Here is a 19,373-nt window from a genome sequence, read left to right as displayed (position 1 = left end):
GTCTTTTAACCTGAGAGGTCTGACGATTCCCCCCACCCTCCCCCCGATTTGTGCTGGTCAAGGGTTAGCTTTTGATCCTAGAAACCATATCATTGTCATGTGGTGAATGTAGCGGCCACTGATGGCTGGAGCAGCTCACGTGGACCTTTTACGGTATAAAATCATTGATTAACCGATGCATCATTAAGCATCTACTAAATATGGTTCCAAATCACTGCGTATTGGATGAAGATGATCAGCTGGGCCCACATTCCATTGGCTAACCATAGACGATTGACTCACACAACAAACACCCAATGGGTGCTTACAAAGAACAAAACCTCAACATGTTTTGTTTTCCTGAATTGTATAATCTCCTTTGTATGCCGTATTTTGAACTGTGTGTTCGTTTTAGTATTTTGCGTATCTCAAATTGTATTGATGCAATTGTCTTACATTTGCACGAAAAACGCTCCGTGGCAATGTTATTGTGAACGGCGTGTTGTGATATCAAGTTTTATTGATTGAATACTTTTCATGCCACGATAATGTATTAAATTGACATTATCAACAAGGAAAAAAATAACCCATCAAGACATCACAATACCCCGATCGTTGCCCCTGCGTGAGTGGTGGGGCAGTGAGCACAACCACCTTCCCTTTCTCCTTGTCGTACGCGGATCATCCGTTATCCCCTGTTCCTGTCGCTTGTGCTCTGCACCTGGCTCATGTTTATTAAATAAATAAGCCCTTAAACATAACATACAATTTTCAAAAAAGGTCACGAAGCCCCAGCAAGAGCTCAAACCAATTTGGCTTTTGTAACATCATCACGAAAAGATGCACCTCCGATTAGCACGGTTGGCTATGGGGTAAAAAAGAGAGATAATCACATTGCAAATCATAGCCCTGGATAAATGTCGAGGCATGACAGCTGTCAAGTTTTTCTCTGCACAATCATATTTGCTATAAAGTGAGCAGCTCTATTATTTACGTGCACATTAATACCTTACACCTTAATTACGTGTGTTGTACGTATGTACTTTGAACTTCTTTTGCAACGTACATAGCCAATTGTGCCGATCGAAGGTGCGTGCTAAGAATTGCCACCAAAGAAGAGGACGCATCCAACAGGAGGGCAAGTGTGGAGATGGAGCGACGAATTGATTCGACGCACAGGAGGGAGCTGGATGGTGGCATCACTAGGGAGGACCTTCATCCAGCAGTGGATCGACCGCGGCCGACAAACGCGACAACCCACACGTGCCGTGGATCACATCACGAGTGATATATTCGTGAGACGTGACGAGAAGGAAACATTGTTGCGGACCAAGCTTCAGGAAGTTTTATACGGAGCGCAGTGCGGGACGTAACAACAATGTGCACAGTAAGTATACGTGCGAATGTGACGTGACGACCTCATGAACTTGATTTCATTGCAGAAAACGATGACAAGGAAGTAGGGTATGTGTAATCATAACCGGATAAGCTGAGTCAAATCGGTAATATGCGCAGACAGTGTAGGGTTGGCCATGATATTTGGTTCACGAACAAGATGCCGTACGTTCACTCAACCAAACATGTAATCATCATGTAATCATCATGTACTCTTAAGAAGTACTGTTTTGAGAGCTGCAATTAGCTAATTTCAACTTTAAAGTATGCTTACAAACAAGTAAAATAATGCACCCTCGGACCTCAAACGCGCAGTTCCTGATTAATCATGGGGCCGGTTTTCTTCGGACAACGTGTGCATGTGTTCACTCGTTAAAGTCCAATTATATTTGATTAAATATGTAAAACAATCCCTCACAGAAAGAACATAGCTTACAGAATTGCGATTTCAATTTGGGGGGAGGGGGGGGCGGTCTGTCCCTACAACACACATGGGTAGAGATTCCCGTAAGCGATTGCTGCTGGGAGCGCCAGAAACACATGGGATGGTCCATTTTTTTTATTTTCTCTTTTTTTTTAAACCTGAGGTCAGCTTTAGGCATTTGGAATCTTCGTTGGTGACCCACGGGGGCAGACCTGGATTCGGCAGGAAGGTGAGGTCGACAATCCTTCAGGGTGGAAAAAATCCTTGAGCTAAACTCCAGATTTCAATCAACAAATTATAACAATTGATCTATTTGGAGGTAAAGGAGGGAATTGATTGCTATCCCAGGACTCCCAGTGTCCATGTCAAGTCTTCTGATCTCCATAGCTCCAAGATGCTTAAATATCCTGATAGGGATGTTCTATCCTCTCCATTTGGGGCGTACAGCCTCTCCATTGGATATCTCCCCTCCCCTCTGGGGATCATGATCCTTCTATCAGATCATATTATCTCATGCCTAAGCCACAGAGGGACAAGGGGATGAAATTTGAATTTCATCCCAATCCCATCCCCATGGGAAATCTTCCCAGTCCCATCTCATCATCCCGTGAGCTTCTCAACAAATATTATGCTCACTTTCTGTGTGTGTGTATATATATATTGAGGTGGCTTAAGGTTCAGAGTAGTAAGCTGGTTCTGCTGGCATCTTGGGTTTGAATCTGGGCAGACACCGATGATTAAAATGGGTTCTGAAATTTTTATGAGTTATAGGGTGTCCACCAAGTCAGCAATGACTGCCAACAAACAAAACAATTCTAATTAATTTAGCTTATCCCAACTTTCATGTTCAAAAATGTAACATTGATTCATGTGCGATTAACTATCTATACAAGACATTAAAAGGTGTGCCACTGTTGTGGATTAACGAGGGCCTATTGAAGTGACCTCACAAGTAGTTATATTTACATCGTTTTCTGGGGCTGATCTCTGATGAGCAGCAATGTACTTCTCCTTGCATGGGATCCTACTGAGTCCATTTAGAAAAGTCTGCTGTATCACTAAATATCTTGTTATATCTCACAATTAATGTTATATTTGAAATGTGGAAAACTGATTCGGTGGCTTCCATATTAAAATCAATCCGGGAGTATCCATTTAAATACAAGAACATGGTCAACCAATAGTAATTTAGTGGATGTGCACGAGCATCATCTTGAACAAAGTGAAATGAAATAATAATGACAAATAAAATAATTCAATTCCATAATTGATTTTCTAACATTGTACGTATCGTAAGAATATGGAAACTTTTTATATTCAGTCAGTCAAACAATCCGGCATAGGCTCATTTATTCCCAGGAATTACACTGCGTATTGCACCCTGCTACCAGTGCCAGCAACAAATCAATCAATCACAATTCAAGGAGCGGAATGAGTACATTGGGATCAATGTTATTGGCTGATTGGTGCCTATTGCACCGTGCAATAACCACAGTGGGGCTGAAACGTTGTAAAGACAAATTATATATTTTTTCAGTGGTTCGTAATGCTTTTTATACATCTTCATAGACACAGACAACGGGGGCAATGCAGCTGGCACCTCTGTCTGCCAAGAGGCTGCTATTCACGCTCAGTGCATGATAATTATCGCTGACGATGGAACTCCAAAGCCGGCCAGGAAACAACCAACCTTCTGAGTTGTCACAAAGCACATTGCTAATTTGCCTGCTGCATTACAAACAGCTAGGCACGTTTTATTGCCATGTCCATGCAAGTGTGGAAGCAGCAGTACTTGTTTGTAGCCGGTACATGCCAAGTCTCCATGAAACGTCGAAGTGATTGTCGACCTCTGGTAAGCAAAGGTTACGCGGCAGGTTCTCTGAGTGGTCTTGTAGCGACGCTGCTATTTTAACATCACACAGCCCGTGCCTTTCCGCTCCCAACTTCTCTCTCTCTCACCCTCCTCCCTCTCACACCCCATTGCATGCTTTTGCTGTCCTTTCTGGCAGTGTCTGGGAGATATTCGTATTCATCGAGGAGTAGTTCAGATGATGTCAGTAAATTGCATTCCTATGATTCTAACATGAATTCAGAATCGTATAGGAGGTGCCAACTGCCTGTGCGAGAATCATGCTCAAGCTATGGGGACTAGAACAAAACGGTTATTTACAAATTGCTGTTATGTTTAATTATGTTCAGCTATGCTCGTGTATGTATTGAACTCATGGCATTCGGTCGTGGTGTATACGTTGTACATGTGTGTACAAAGCAATTGTGAGGCTTGTAACAATTCACCCCCCTGGGATCTGATGAATTGTCCGGACGGTGGTTTGCGATTCAATACAAGAAGCAGTTCCATTTTGCCTCATTTAATTTGCCATCTCATTTGTATTTTTTAATGGTGTTTTATCTCTTTTGACACAATTTGTTCACTCCACTATCTAAAATGTAACATTGCCATATAATTTGCAAACAATTGATTCTCAGAACCATGAGTTGATGCATGCAAACCGAGCATATGCATCATCGCAGACCTATGAAATGCTCAATGACATATATTCGAAATGGACATAGCATACAATAATCTGGTACTGTCAACAATTTGTTGGATATTTTCGAAATTCAACAGCTGTGTTGTACACATTCGATGCTTCATTACACTACACAACCACACACGTCACATACACGCCATGCATATTAGGTTGGACACCTTCACATCCGTCATTCCAGAGTGTTAAGGCAATCATGAATTCTCTCGTTGTGATGGCTATTAATCTGGCACATGCAATTTCAGCTTTAGAGCCTCGTAGAGAAGAAAGATCGGCACCTCTCGGGCCAGGGGACAATCATAGGACAAGGTCTTTTTGAATTCCATTTCGTTGCAAACAACGTTTGACCCAAGGCAAAGCACGAGAAGGGGACTCGAGTCAAGGATGTCACGTATCGAACAAGAGAGAGGAATGCGAAAGGGTGGGTAGAAGATAAAGGATGGTAACCAAAAGGAAAGGGATAGAAAATGAATGGAAACGTGGGAGCAGAGGGTCACTGAAAGGTGAGGATAGGGAGGAAGGAACCACATAAGGGCCTTGGCGATGCTGCACTAGCAAACGTCCGTTTTCAAAGAGGGCGGGAAGAAGGTTTCACAGTGAGGATGGTCACACAGAAGTCACGTGGTTTACGGGCGGCTTGAGCTGGTTTAGATATTATATAGATGTTTGTCTACATGGACACATTGTGGTGGTAGTGGTGGTGGTATATATTCTATGATGGAGGGTCAGGATTAATTAGAAACCACTGTGGGAATAATTAATATTTGCTCGTAAAAAATGACTGCATTGTTTAACTTTTCACAAATACAATTTTTATTTAAAGCTTTCGTGACTGCAGGGATTCATATTCTTGGTTCTTTCGGTAAAGTCACGTAGAAGGGAAATAATAAAATAAGAAAAATAAAAAAAAAATATAATAAATAATTGTAATAATAATTGTACAAGAAATGTGTATTTAATGCCAGTCAGACATCACTCTATAGCGCATGCATGTATAGTCTGTGATGATGCAATTGTTGTATGCGAAATGTAAGCTTATGTTGGGGAGGTGTTCATCTCGCAGCAGATTGCCAATGTGCTGTTGTGTCAGTAAACCAATGAATACGATGAACGCAATTGTATCAACCCATTTACATCTAATGCAATGACATCCGATTTAAATGATAAATATTTTAAAATTGGCACCCAGGATAAAAAAACGTAACTAATCGTAATAATATGCATGATTTGGCAATAATGGATTGGTACATAGAAATCAAATTATACATTGTAAAATTACAAATCCAATTTGACAAGACAAAGGAATAATAGGCTGGCTGTTGGTTAAATCAAACACAATACGTAAATTGAAGAAATAACCTGTGCTTTGTACCAAGTGATGGAAAGTACGTACAGCGCAGTTGGCTACATACGAAAGATGTTCAACATGCATACGTACAATATACGGCGGTAGTGGTGTGAATTTAGGTCGCCATTTGTAGTCTGTGAACATCGTTAGTTTCATGAGAATGTGACCCGAAGAGAACCAAGAGTTTCCAGCACACAGGCCACTGGGCTGGCTTGGCAGCCCAGGAAATGGGCCACTCGTGTTGCCTGGTTCAGCAGCATGGCCCAGATCCGTGTCCGTGGGGTCACTCCCCTCCCCACCAACTCCCTCCACACGTTTTAAAGAATTTACTTAAAATGGAAGGAAAAGTAAACATTTTTTTTGAAAACTAAGTTTGTTAAAAACAATAAAGGTTACAAGAAGAGCGTTCCCCTAAGTATCGTAACAACATCATTGCCATAGTGATATTTATCGCATGACAGTGGACATGGCCAATATGAAAATAACTGTTGTATAGACGTCCCGTTAATGTTGTTGAATACGGCTTTCCGTCAATTGATAAAACTCTTCATCACAAATACTATTCACTGGATCATTTCACAGAACAAGTTCCGATTTCAATTTAGTTTAACAAATGAGTTGTTGAATGATAGAGCGTGCAAATTAAATGTCTTCTTTACGAAAACATTTTTTACAGCTTTTCTTTCTTGCATTTAATTTTGGAAGAGTACTCTGTCCTGCTTTTGTCTGCCTTTCTACTTAATTATTTGATCCCGATTTGTTCTCAAAACTCGTTCTAGGTATACCACATATTCTGTAGTAGGTGACTTTTACAAGCATTGACCCATTGCATATTCAGTGTTTCCTTTAACATGCTGCTCAACCCTAACCCATTGGTGGAAATGTCACATTTACCCTCGTGCAGGCCAAGAGTGGTGCTCGCTTAAGGTACGCAGAGGTACAAGGTACAATGGGGGTATGCTGCAATCCTAGACCCGTGTTTAAACTTACAACCTTCCAAATGTCAAGTGCAGCAACCACGCACGTCACAACCGCAGCAATACAAGAATAATGATTTATAGCCTTTGTCAAGCCATTGCTGGATGAGGCCCTCCCCATATTGTGTCAGTTATGCGGTGTCTTTAGCCACACTTCACCACGCTGCTCAGTGTGGATTGGTGAGATGGGGGTCAGGACTGGTTCAGATATCACTCGCCACTGATGTTATCCTCGATCGGAGATCGAACTCGGGTGAACTTTGTTGATAGTGATGTGCGTTAACCGCTGTGTCACCGCTCAGCCACCACCCACCACTACCCCATTCCTCTTAACGACACCTTACCTGAACGTTTATGATCATGTAAACAGTGTTTATGCAGCGCAACGTGTAATGGAAGACATTACAATGTAAACATTTTCAAACCAAACAACTAACTGTATGCTATCTAAACTAACGAGGCATGTAGGAAGAGTAGCCCTACTACTAAAAGAGAAATGGAAGTTGTGAATAGCAAACTGTGAGCATCTAAAAAAACGACCGTGCAATCAAAACAACCCTTAAGGCAGATATGTACAAGAAGCGTATAACAACATCTCCGCACGTCCCCTGGGTGTCTGTAGTCTCCTCAGCCTCGTTTTCCAAGACGGTATATGCCATGGTATGTCAGTCTCAAGTGCCATGTTGCATGCAACACACATATAACTTGAATGCAACAAAGTATGTTATACGCAACAAAGAAAACTAATTATTTGTGGATAAATTGTCACATTGCAATATTATGACATTGCGAAAATGCTTCCTTTTATCAAGAAATGGAACAATTTCCACAATAAAATACATTGACATTATAAGAAATAGGCTGCAAAGTAGGGATGCATGCTGATATACGACTTTGGAAAGGTTAAATATCCACGATAAAGGGAACGCCGCGTTATAATGCTAGTAATCAATGTATTTGTGCAACTGCCATGGTCGAATCTGCACTGCCCTCTGCCCATATTCTCGATTTTCCTACAGCCGCTGGTGCAGAGAAGATGTGGAGGGGCTTCACTTATTATCCACACAAAGTAAAGCCAACAAGTAATTTAAACCGGTACTGTGTCGTGTGTGAAAGCAATATCAATCTTTTGCTTGTGCATGTGCTTTGGATATGGGAAACCACAGAAAACCCAGCAATGAATTGCAAGACAATTTGCAAGCAATCAGCCTGAGTCAGTTGTGGAACTCAAGTGTTTTTGTCATATTACCCATATTAACCATAGCCAGGAAGGCGATCCATACCCAGCAGGCCGATCCATACCTAGAAGGCCAATCTATAGTCAGCAGGCCAATCCATACCCAGCTGGCCAATCAATCATGTTCGATTGCATCACTCCAACCATTGTGTTATTTTGTCCAGCGAATGTGTGCACTATTTGTTTTGTTCACATTTATTTTCAGCCTCACTTTGTAGCCTCTTCTTTTAAGACCTTCAATTGTTTACTCCAATTCATTACCGCTGGTTCTCATAGGGACCACTAGCAAATTTGAGATGGTCAACGCGTTGACCATTTCTTTAATGCCTTAATTTCTCAATTCAACGTTGGGAACATATTTCCCAATGTCCCCCGAGAAAAGCCTCGATGATGCGTACATTAATGGCATTAGCCATGATACCCCTTGACCTTGATGGCACTGTGGCAGAGTGGCCAACTCGCTGGCAGCAAGGTTGTGAATACAAATCCTAGGTGACTAGTGAGTGGTTCTAAAATAGATAGGCCCAGTCCTCGAACTGATTTATTACCAGAGCTGCCGAGAGGAAAGGGGGAGAGGTGCGGACCTGTGGGGGGGGGGGGGGAGATTTTGCCGTGGGCCTCACACAAAAGAGGGCCTCAATAACAACCTTGTGGCTGGTGGAATGAGGGGGCCCCACGTGGCATCCTGCCCCAGCCCTCCAGGGGCCTCTGTGCATCCCTGATGACTGCTAATGACACGAAGCCAATTGTTGCTTCCACCCAGCTTTGTTCATTTCAACGTCCCAATGCTCCTTTTGCACTCCACTGATGTCACCGCGTAGCCCCTTGGGTCACGGTTAGCTCACATGAGGTTAAATGCCACGCGTTTCTCTAACCCTGTGGCTTCAACCAAAGCTATTAGACGTGTGACTTACAGTTCTTGCAGTAGCGGCAGGTGGCTGAATGCAAACGGCTTCAGTGACGTCAGGTTGTTCATGCTCAGGTCTCTGCAAAGGGACAAGAAGCACAGCAGATTTAGTTCTCATGATTGTAATCGATTAGTAATACGCGTCCATGCTTACAATCTCATTGGAAAGGTAATGGTATAATACCAAATGAATGTACAATGTGTCGTGAAACTACCAACAAAACCTCAATAACACATTGTTTTACAAATCCTAAATGGGAATTATTGTATAGCAAAAATGACATTCTATTACGAGTATATTTATGCAACTTTACATCTTACAGGGAAACAGCATGGCAGCAAAGGCAGATTGCACACCTCTCAGTTCAGCATTCTCCACTTTCAAGCGAAATGCATGGTAGGTGCCACGCTTACTGAAGCAATGCAATTAAGCAGGTTGTCTGACAGGAGATGCGAAGCCTGCCTGCCGTCTTATCCAATTATGAGCAATGAGCTCCTGTAATATACGTGCCATTCTGTCGACGTTTTCAAGTCCAGAGCTCTATTTAATTATGTTATAATTGTCACAATCAACATTGTTATTTGTGTCTTTATATATACCATAAGAGTTTAGAAAAAGGAACCATTTGCTTTTATCGTATATGCTCAAATGTAATTACGTGGATTGCTCGACGTGTTCTGATTGGTGTAGAAATCAAATATTGTTTGTTGGTGGGGGTGGGTAAAACTTGACAGCTTTATGAGCACGTTGCATCGTAATACCATCGATCAAAACGTAGCCACTGGAAATGCACGTCAGTAGCAACACGTACAAGAGTTTGAGTCTATAACGCAGCCGAAAATCAGTGCCTGGCAATATTCGCTTGCCAACATCAGCCGTCAAAACACAAAGGTGGATTGTTTTCTTATCCACTGTCCACTCATGTTCTGTGAGTAGGTACCCAGTTTCACCCACCAAAAAGTACCTATTAAAAAGGGCATTAGATAAGGATGCACTATTCGAGCGTTAAATCATGAGCTATAATCTAGATTGACGGAGAGTTATCTGTTACAATCTACCCTGGGTCAGACTAGTATGGCACAGGCAGTGCGGTATTTATGACACAGTTTGACTGAATTGCTGTGTGTTGAACTTCATTCGCACCATACGATGCGGACTGGGCTAACCGAGAACCAAGGCAGAAGATTTGAGGACATTTTCAGAGCTGATACTTTTTTTTCACGCTCATTCAGTTCACGCAAGTTTCAAAATGCAATGGTAATGTTTTGTTTTTATATACATAATGGAAAATGTTCACCTTGCCTGGGATTACATTGGGGGTGTCTTAACTTATTCCTCCTACCTGTTTCAAGGTGAACATTGTTTGCTCAGCAAACTTGAGCTATGGTCAGTACAAGCAACCCCAGCTCCTGAGCAATAAATCACAGCGTTTAGGAAGCTGGTAAAACCCTTTCACACACCTTTTGGTTACGTGAGGGTGTTTGTTTAACCCCATTATGTTGATTGATTTACGACTGGCAGTTTTCATTATCTTAAAAAAGTGGAATTTTCACAGTTTATTAACTTTTTACATCGATAAACAGGCAGCAGCCGAGAGACAATGTTGGGATTTACTACGTCAAATCGTCGAATGATCTTTACATTAACGTCATTAAATGTACACAAATAAATGTGCCACCATAACAACAAAAGCCATTCAAGTTATGGTCATTCTCACACATGTAGCAATTTCCACAATTACAGTTGCGCTTACAGAGGCGATAACACTCATGGCACTGTCGTGACAACGAACAGTTAACACTTGTGCAAGTTATACGGCCTTTCTTAACTAAAGTTAAGATAATTTAGGTGGTTTGTGGTTTCTCTAAATTACGATGCTATAACTCAAGATGTCAGCGAGGCGACAGCCGTTGGCCGCGCTTGTTTTTAAATGTTTGAATGCCGTAACTTTGAAAGACACGCATGTTACCTGTTTCTTGGAAAGATACTGTACTGTGGTTGAGTGACTGACTTGCACCTCGGGTTTAAGACATTGCAAGCAGAGTATCTCATTTCAATGGGGTACCCTGCTTGTATCGTAATCTAAACTGGCCAAATATGTTTTAAATGTACCCCCACTACAAGAGATCAATCAATTGCAGTCGCAGTATGAAGCGCACGTTCTTCGATTGTTGGGTAGGAGCAGCTAAAAGAGTGAATGGAGCAAGTTGTCTATGAATTCTGGTTTCTCTGGATTGAGAGTGCAGTGTCCATACTGATACACACTGCAAAGTGTATATACCTCTGAAGAAGCAGTACATATCCGTACATTTCTCGGAACGTAACACTTGTTGTCCTCTGGATAGACTGTCCTCTGTCATAGGAATGTGGAATGTGTGACCACTGGCTCTGTGCCGCCAACAGCGGTGAGCGCCATCCCTCCCTATTCCTCTTGCGAAAGACTAATTTAGGATGCACATAGGTGAATATAAAAACAGTCGTAACAGTCGAACACTAAAACACAACGTCTGTTTACACACGTCACGTGTCGGTGACTGCAAGCTCGGCTTTAAAAAGTGACAAGTCAAAACTTGAAATGTTGCATTTTCAATGTTATGAAGCAACGCGCGAAACATGTTTCTCCCTCGTTCAATGCCGAGCATCTCTTTGAATTTGATGGCAATGAGGCTTTATAAATAGTGTGTCCGGATGGTTGGATTCCAGCCTATCCGGTTTGAACGTTGCCTGAAGGGGGAGAGACAACCACCTCAAAGGCGCCGCCGCCGCCAAAAGCAAAAGGGGGGGGGGGGCATGCGAGTTCTCACTTTTGTTTGCCACCGGGCGAGGCTCGGCGCAGTGTATCCACTTTGCTTCACTCGCGAGTGCTCGTGACGGTTAGGAAGCGATCATGGCGCACAGTGAAGGGATCGCACACGAACCGGCTTCGTTAGGGAAGGGGGGTAAGGTGGGGGCTCTGTGAATCGCATGGAGGGCAGAATTTTTGTTGAGGTTGTACTAGCCGGACGGACGTGCAAGTGGGAATTGTTTTCCTCTTTAAATTCTCGCACGGTTTCATGCACAAGTCTTTGTGGTCATGTTATTGCAGAGCGCATGTGCCTTCTTGGAAATGCAACGCCGATACGTTCCGATCGGCGAAGTAATTTTTTTAAACCAAATTACCAACGGATTCATATTTTATAGCTAAACTTAATGGTGTAATATCGTTTGTAAAATAATCATGTTATACGACAGTCAAAGTTATTATCTGGGTCTTTCGGTAAAGTCACGTAGATAGGTTCAAAGAAAAATAACAAAAAATAACAAAAAAAACACAACACAGAAGGAAAACAGACGATCGCTTGTGTTGTGATCGAAACGTCGTAGTTTTTTAGATATTTTTTTTGTTATTTTCTTTGAACCTATCTACGTGACTTTACCGAAAGACCCACATAATATGAATTCCTGCAGTCACGAATATGGAAATGACAAACATTTTCTGGAGCAAAATTCACGTGGTAAATATTTTTATATAAATACAAATGCAATGGCAATTAAGCTCACCACGTTACCTATTGCTGTATTGGACATTCAAACTACTCAAACACCACTCAATTCCATTATGAGCCATGAGACGTTAGTGGTGGAAATTCCACATTCCCATGGCATGAGCATTTCTATCGAACAATCTGTGTTGGGTTGCCACAATGCAATGTTTTTTTTATCAAGCAAGCACGGTATGATTGACTGGGTTGGAAACAAGTGATAATTCTGTGTCTTACGGTTTGGATATGGATATGACGAACATTTCCTGGAGCAAAATTCACATGGGTTACTTTTTCTGGCTTAGGATGCCTTGGGAAATTTTGCATTCCTTTTACTATTTTACCCTCACAGTACATTAATTACCTTTTAAAATCACTTTGAAATGCGTTGCACATGGCCGCATGCCATGTAAATGTGCAAAAGGTTCGTGATTTATTTTACAAATTACAAACCTAAGACTTAAGCTAATTTGAAACCCCATATGTATGTTCGGATGTATCTACTTTCACAGGATGTGTGCTGAAGTAAGGCATTACTCTGAAATATTGGAAACTAGGGATGTTGTCGTGTTATGCAAAAAAAAACCTGCACTTGCAATCCAGAGATTACTGGTTCAATCTCCCGGCTTTACAGTTGAAACAATGGGGCAAGATTCTTAAATGGGCAAAGTGTGGCTACTCTCACCTCATCCAAGACGTGCGGTCAATGTGGAACAGGAGGAAAACACATCTTATAGAGCGGCTCTCTCATGGGCTTCATCAAGTGGAGGTGCTTCTTCCAGCAAGCAATTCCAGGGCTGTACCTCAGCCTTGGAACCTAAATTAGTAGCAGCGTGCGTTGGGCTGTGAGTCATTTAATATTCTGTTTCGTATTGAAAAACCTGAGTCTTCTCAACAAGAGCAGCAACTATTCCCGTTTTTATATATTTTTTTATCAATAAACATGCGTGTGCCCACTGGCATAGGAATTGCATTGTCTGTACGCACATTCTGTTCATAGTAAACTGCAGTAACTATACTGTGCATCTTATATCGGGAATATGGACACGCTGTGCAGAGAATACAACAGTGCATGATACAGACTCTACAGAGGTCCCAGCTTGGCAGATAAACCATTGGGCAAATTTCTGAAATCCCCTCCGCTACCCACGGCTGATAAATGGGTTCACCACAATCGGGAGTTCTCGCGTGTTGGGGTAAAATGTTGTGGGCACTCCCACTTCTTCCAAAGTGTCTGGCTATTAAGGAAGAGGAGGCCAAGTATATTCTTGGGGTGGGGGCATGCCATTATGCCAGCAGGGCTTTGCCTTTACCCTTTGTTTACAATGATAGTGTTGTGACAATGATTTAACGATGTGGCTGAAACGAGATCATTTGTACTCCTAGCGACGGAAAGAAATCCTCTCTTTTCTTATTCTATTAGTTCTGCGAAATACACAAACTATAGCATGAATGTGCATAATACAATTTTGCCCTGTATCACACAAATGCGTACATCAACATGATGTGTGTATATTCTTAGGTTTTTTCGGTAAAGTCATGTAGGTAAAACATTAAAATTAATAAAAGTAAAATAAAATAAAAATCACGACGTTTTGGAGGCAACACAAGCCTCCGTCTTCAGGTGGAACCGTCACAGCCACGACAGCTGTATCAAGTAAATGAGAGATTACAAGAGCTACCACTCCGTATATATAATGGTTGGAGAGGGGGGGAAGGGCCAAGTACGGCACACTTTTTATTTATATGGTAAGGTGAGGCTTAAGAGGTTGAGCCTTTGTTATGGAAAGGTACGGTTTGTGACTAAGCCTGGCCTACATAACAATAGTGTGAAAAAATAAACAACTAAACATGGTAAACAAGCCTGGCTGTCTATCAATAACCTGTAATAGTTGTCTGTCAAATAAGATGGTCCAAATAAGTGTAGTTAAATCTTTTTTGCATGGTTAATCACATCTTTCCAATGATTACTCAGTTTGTAACCATCATCACGGTTGAAATTATGTCTGTGTTTGTATATTTGTATGGCTTCGTGTACAAACCTTTGATGGTAGCCAGGAGGTTTACAGAGAACCTTGGTCTCGGAAAAGACAATTTCATGAGAGCCCACCGAGTTGTAGCAATGATCGGAAACGGCTGAAGAATCAGTTCTGCCGTGTTTCAGATCTGACTTGTGCTCGCGGACACGATCAGAAATATGACGTTTCGTTTCTCCAATGTAGCAATCACCACAACTGCAACTCAATTTGTAGACTCCAGGATACTGTAAGTCAGGAACGACATCCTTCACAGATGGAATCAGATCACGGATGTTATACACTGTACTGAATCGGACTTGGATCTTATGTTTGTTTAGAATTTTGGAGATCTTTTTGTCACGCCTGCTATGTATGGTAACGTGATAGTTTTGGTCGGAGTTTCACGTGGCTGTTTCTGTGTGGTGGGAGAAACAGCTTGGCGGATAGTGCGGTCAGAGTATCCGTTCATCCTGAGGGCCCGATGTACATGTCTTAATTCACCGGCCAGGTGGTGTTGGTCAGAAATGTCATGGGCTCTGTGGTATAGCGTCGTGATTTTTATTTTATTTTACTTTTATTAATTTTAATGTTTTACCTACGTGACTTTACCGAAAAAACCTAAGAATATGAATCCTTGCAGTCACGAAAGCTTCAAATCTAGAATAATGTGTGTAACCGTGTGCCTGTCTCAGTGCCAAAGCAGCACCACGGTGATCCTGGGTTCACATATAAAAGCTCCCAGACAACATGAACCTAGCGAGCCTGCTAACTGTTTATCGCACGAAAGAAAACCCACCAATGTAACTTGTATTTTTAACTTAATCCCCTTTACACCAGCTCCGAAGACGTCATTCGTTTTGGCTCATATATACATGGTCATCAAATCTGTACACACTGTGAATTAGTACCGTCTTGAAGTAATGGGTAAAACAGAACTGTTTAGGAGACGCCGTAAATTGTTGTGAAGTCTCTTTTTGCACGGTCCCTTGTGTTGTTGTTTTTTTTCTGCTGGCTTTACAGAGACACTCAATGAGTTCCTCATCCCACGGGTTAACGCCGGCGATATGATTTATCGATGCGATCCAAATGTACACAAGTAAGTACACCGGTCACAATGTTGCAGGAAGTGATCACGTTTATAACTAATCGTGAAAATTCAGCCCACATCATCTTGTGGAATTTCCACCGCTGGCTCAGGGCTATGAATAAAAAAGAGCAATCGACTACTCCACAATCACTGCAGCAGGGTGGAACAATCTCACTTTAGTAAGTGTGTGGATTTACAGCATTTACGACCATTGACAGACCACTATAAACACCTAGAAGCCATAAAACCCATAGTTATGGTATTTGTTTTCTGATTAGCCTATTCGTGTTATTGTGAATTTGCTACTAGTATCCACCTTTGATGAGAGCCCTGTTTGATACAACTTCTGTTTCATGGCAAACATAAAAGAAGAGTTAAATTAATTTCGTTTCTTCTGCCATCGCAGAAGAGGATCTTTGTGACAGAGCAATATGTTCGTGCTTTACCAATTTAATGTCAGGAATTGTGACAAATCCCCTACATGTCAGTAAAGATTTATATTGATGCATTGTGTATTGCACGTGCATTGAACAATGTTTTATCAAGCAAATTATAGAAATGTCGTTGCTTATGTGTGCATCCCCTGAAGATGCCCTGGACCGAGCCAAATGGAGAAGACAATGCCGAAAAGCGGACCCTGCGCCACAGCGGGAACAACGCTAGGAAGAAGAAGTTGCTTATGTGTTGTAAATATGTGAACGATTTGTCAACATTTACTTAAGCAATTTATCCATTTTAAATTGACATTTTAATAATATGCTACCTCTTGACTTAAAGCTTTCGTGACTGCAGGAATACATATTCTTTGGGTCTTTCGGTAAAGCCACGTAGATAGAAAAAATAAATACTATTAAAATCACGACGTTTCGATCGCAACACGAGCAATCGTCTATACCTGAAGACGTGGCTTTACCGAAAGACCCAAAGAATATGCGAGCTGTTTGTAAATCCAGGCCTCCCGAAGCTAAATAATCCATAGGGTTGTTTGACCATGCTGTACCACGATGAATGCGTTTATATATTAGAATACATCATCTTTTGGATGTACCGTGTGTCCACAAGTTGTTTGCTTTTTTTTTAGTTACCAGCATTTCCCTGCAAATGCAAATACTCAATGTTCATTCGCAAAAGTACCATCCACGGTAAAGCACTTCGGAAAATAACACATGGCAGGATGAAAGGCACACATAAACTTGAAAATGTATAACACTGCAATAAACTTTAAAACGATACACTTTATGCATCACATTCATGCTCTGGTATACGCATGTGCCTTTGAAGTGGGCCTCAGGTTAGCTGGTATAATTTTTTGTTACCTAGTGCAAAAACTGTGTTAGAATATTTAGTAAGGCCTATTGTAGCAGGATGCAGCACTCGCGTGCAACAACACAAAAATAACTACAGCTACAGAATGAGTTCACCTCTCAGGAGCGCCGAGACCGCGTTGACATTATGTGAAGATAAATGCAATGTCAATAATAAATCAATCGCAAACTTCAAAAGTGTCGCTGGCATGAACTGATATAGAGTATATATATATATTTCAGTGGATCCAGGAGCACACGGCCCGTGCTTGTCCGAGTCAGCGATGCAATGCAGGAAACGAGACAGAATGCAATTGTAGCAATGCGACACTCAAGAATGCAGTTATTTAAAGCCATTTAACCCACGAATCAAAGTACAATAATTCCTTCTTATGCATTGCATTGAAAGTGGTCATCAGAGGCTCAAAGGGTTAAAAGATAGAACCTTTAATCATAAACAGTGGAAGGGTTTTTTTTTTATTCCTCTAAATCCTGTAATTGTCCACCAAAAATGAAGCTTTCACAAAAAAATGCCTTTTCCCTGTCACTTGCAGGAAGGGAAGTCGGGGGGGGGGGGGGTAGAGCCACTCCACGAACAAACACCGATTGTGGGACTCGCCACACTTTGATCTGCTCCTTCCAGTAGCCGCAGCAGCAGCAGCGTCAGACCCGGGCACTTTCATTCACACAACAGCCCACTCGGAGCCCTGGCCACCACCACCCCCCACTCCACCTCACCCCAAACCCCCCGCAAGAAAAACTGTTGCGCTAAACTGTTTTTAATTGCATCATTAAGGGCTAAGTTGGACAATTAATCTTTCAACGAGAAGAGCAGGGGAAGGGCCGGGGGGGGGTGGCGGGGGGGGGGGCTATGCGGCGAGTAGGTGAGGAAGGCTGACAATGCTGGCGACGCGCTCACAATGGGCCCTATTCAGGTGGTGCCAAGCCCGAGCAGAGGGCCCTGCGTGCCGCCGCTTTCCCACGGCCAAGGGGGCCCCCGGGGCCCTGGCTCGTGCGACATTTATCCATGCAGCTGTTGCCGTCACAGCGCACAATGGAGGCACCGCCAAAGCTTGCGCCCGGCCCGCTTTGCACTCGCTGGCTCTGCTCGGCTCTGCGCGCCACTTAATCTTATAAACGCCTGAGTTCACAACGGAGCAGCGTCGTTAAACCGGGACCCAAAAACCTCGCGGAGATTTCTAATTTAATTCGGGGTGGGGTGATGGGGGAAGGCTCAAACGGGTCCCATGGCCCAGGGCTGCTCGTTGTTACTGTGACCGTTCTTCGCCCGTTATTCGCAATCCACATGCTGATGATGATATCCCATGAGCATCAGTCAAGAGCCGAATGATATATTGAAGAGATGTTTGCACAATTTGTACGAAGTAGATTATTGTTGCTGCTGCTATTACTTTTAATGCGATAATGCATTTATGCGCTTTCCACTTTTGAATACGAAAATAGTGTGTGTGCCCACAACACAAACCAATGATTTGGTGGTGCTGCTGCGCTGGAAGTGGTGAACAAGCACAATTAACATAAGACTCGGGACATTCGTCAATAGCACTGTGCTCTTAAAAAGGGAGAAAATATCATAGGTGACGCCATGAGTAATTGCCCTTTATAACATATACAAAAAATGTGTGCCTACTTGTCCGTTTATAGCTGCTATACATACTGGCATGTACTGACATACACACTGTTTCTTCTGATATAGTGGTACCAGCAACTGCTAATTTTCGATTAGCATGGAACACTGGTGCAAAAGCTGACAGAGAATGATTTCGAATCCGTCACGGTGGTGAGATGTTAATTCTCTCGCCCGGTATGCAAGGAGTCCGTGGGTTCAATCCAGACCCTGACACCTGCTGCATATTTGGAGTTTGCGTGTCTCTCTCCCCGTGTTCGCGTGGATTTTTCTCCGTGTCCCCCGGTATCCCCCTCCACAATTATAAACATGCATTCAAGGTATTTTGCTGAAATAAATGGCCACGTGAAGTATGTTGAACTTCTTTCGCACCATATGCAACCATCCGTGTTAATTGGAGGTGCGGGGGGGAAAGGACAACAAACTAAAATACAAAAAGCAGTTCTATAAATAAACGATGGAGCCACTTCGTTTAGCTTTCAGTTGTGATCGCCGGATCGCTCCTGAAAAAGAGCTATTTCGCTCAGCAGAGCCTTTACCTGGTAGAATTTTTTTTTACAAAATTGTAGTTTCGTTTTTAAATGCGCTCAGAACGAAACCCCCTTGCCACAACCCAAACTGCACAACGGCAGAGAGGGGGAACGTCAAGGCGAGGCCTCCGCAGATTCGCACACTTGGCGACGCAAAGAGGAGGCGGCTCAACCATCCGTTAAAGCAGATTAACAATTGTTCCCTTTTCATGTATTTATTTTCGGAGCTCTCTCTCTCTCTGAACAAAGCTGGAGCCGAGCCAGCCAACAAGGGGAGGACGCCGACATTGTCACTGGAGCTGTGGGACCAGGTCGCTGCTGCTGGTGGTGGTGGCGTGGAGTTGGTGGCGTCGTCGTTGTTGCTGCCCACGCCGCCGCTGCCTTTGTTGTGCCGCTCCCACGTGTTGGCTATTCAGCAGCGACGATGTTAATGAGAGGGCAGAGAAAG

General features: G+C 42.7%; 1 protein-coding gene across 1 annotated transcript in view; it reads right to left on the bottom strand.

The window, feature by feature from the left end:
- The window catches only part of LOC144933776 (leucine-rich repeat-containing G-protein coupled receptor 5-like), a 142,411-nt gene that overhangs the window by 101,005 nt on the left and 22,033 nt on the right, over positions 1 to 19,373 (bottom strand). The window contains exon 2 of the mRNA XM_078858881.1: positions 8,824 to 8,895. Within this exon, the coding sequence (XP_078715007.1) occupies positions 8,824 to 8,895 (72 nt within the window). The remainder of the gene's footprint in view (positions 1 to 8,823; positions 8,896 to 19,373) is intronic.

This window comes from Lampetra fluviatilis, chromosome 8 (genome assembly GCF_964198595.1).
Source record: "Lampetra fluviatilis chromosome 8, kcLamFluv1.1, whole genome shotgun sequence".
Lineage (NCBI taxonomy): Eukaryota > Metazoa > Chordata > Hyperoartia > Petromyzontiformes > Petromyzontidae > Lampetra > Lampetra fluviatilis.
The sequence above is the reverse complement of the archived record's forward strand: the minus strand, read 5'-3'. Positions and strand labels throughout refer to the sequence as shown.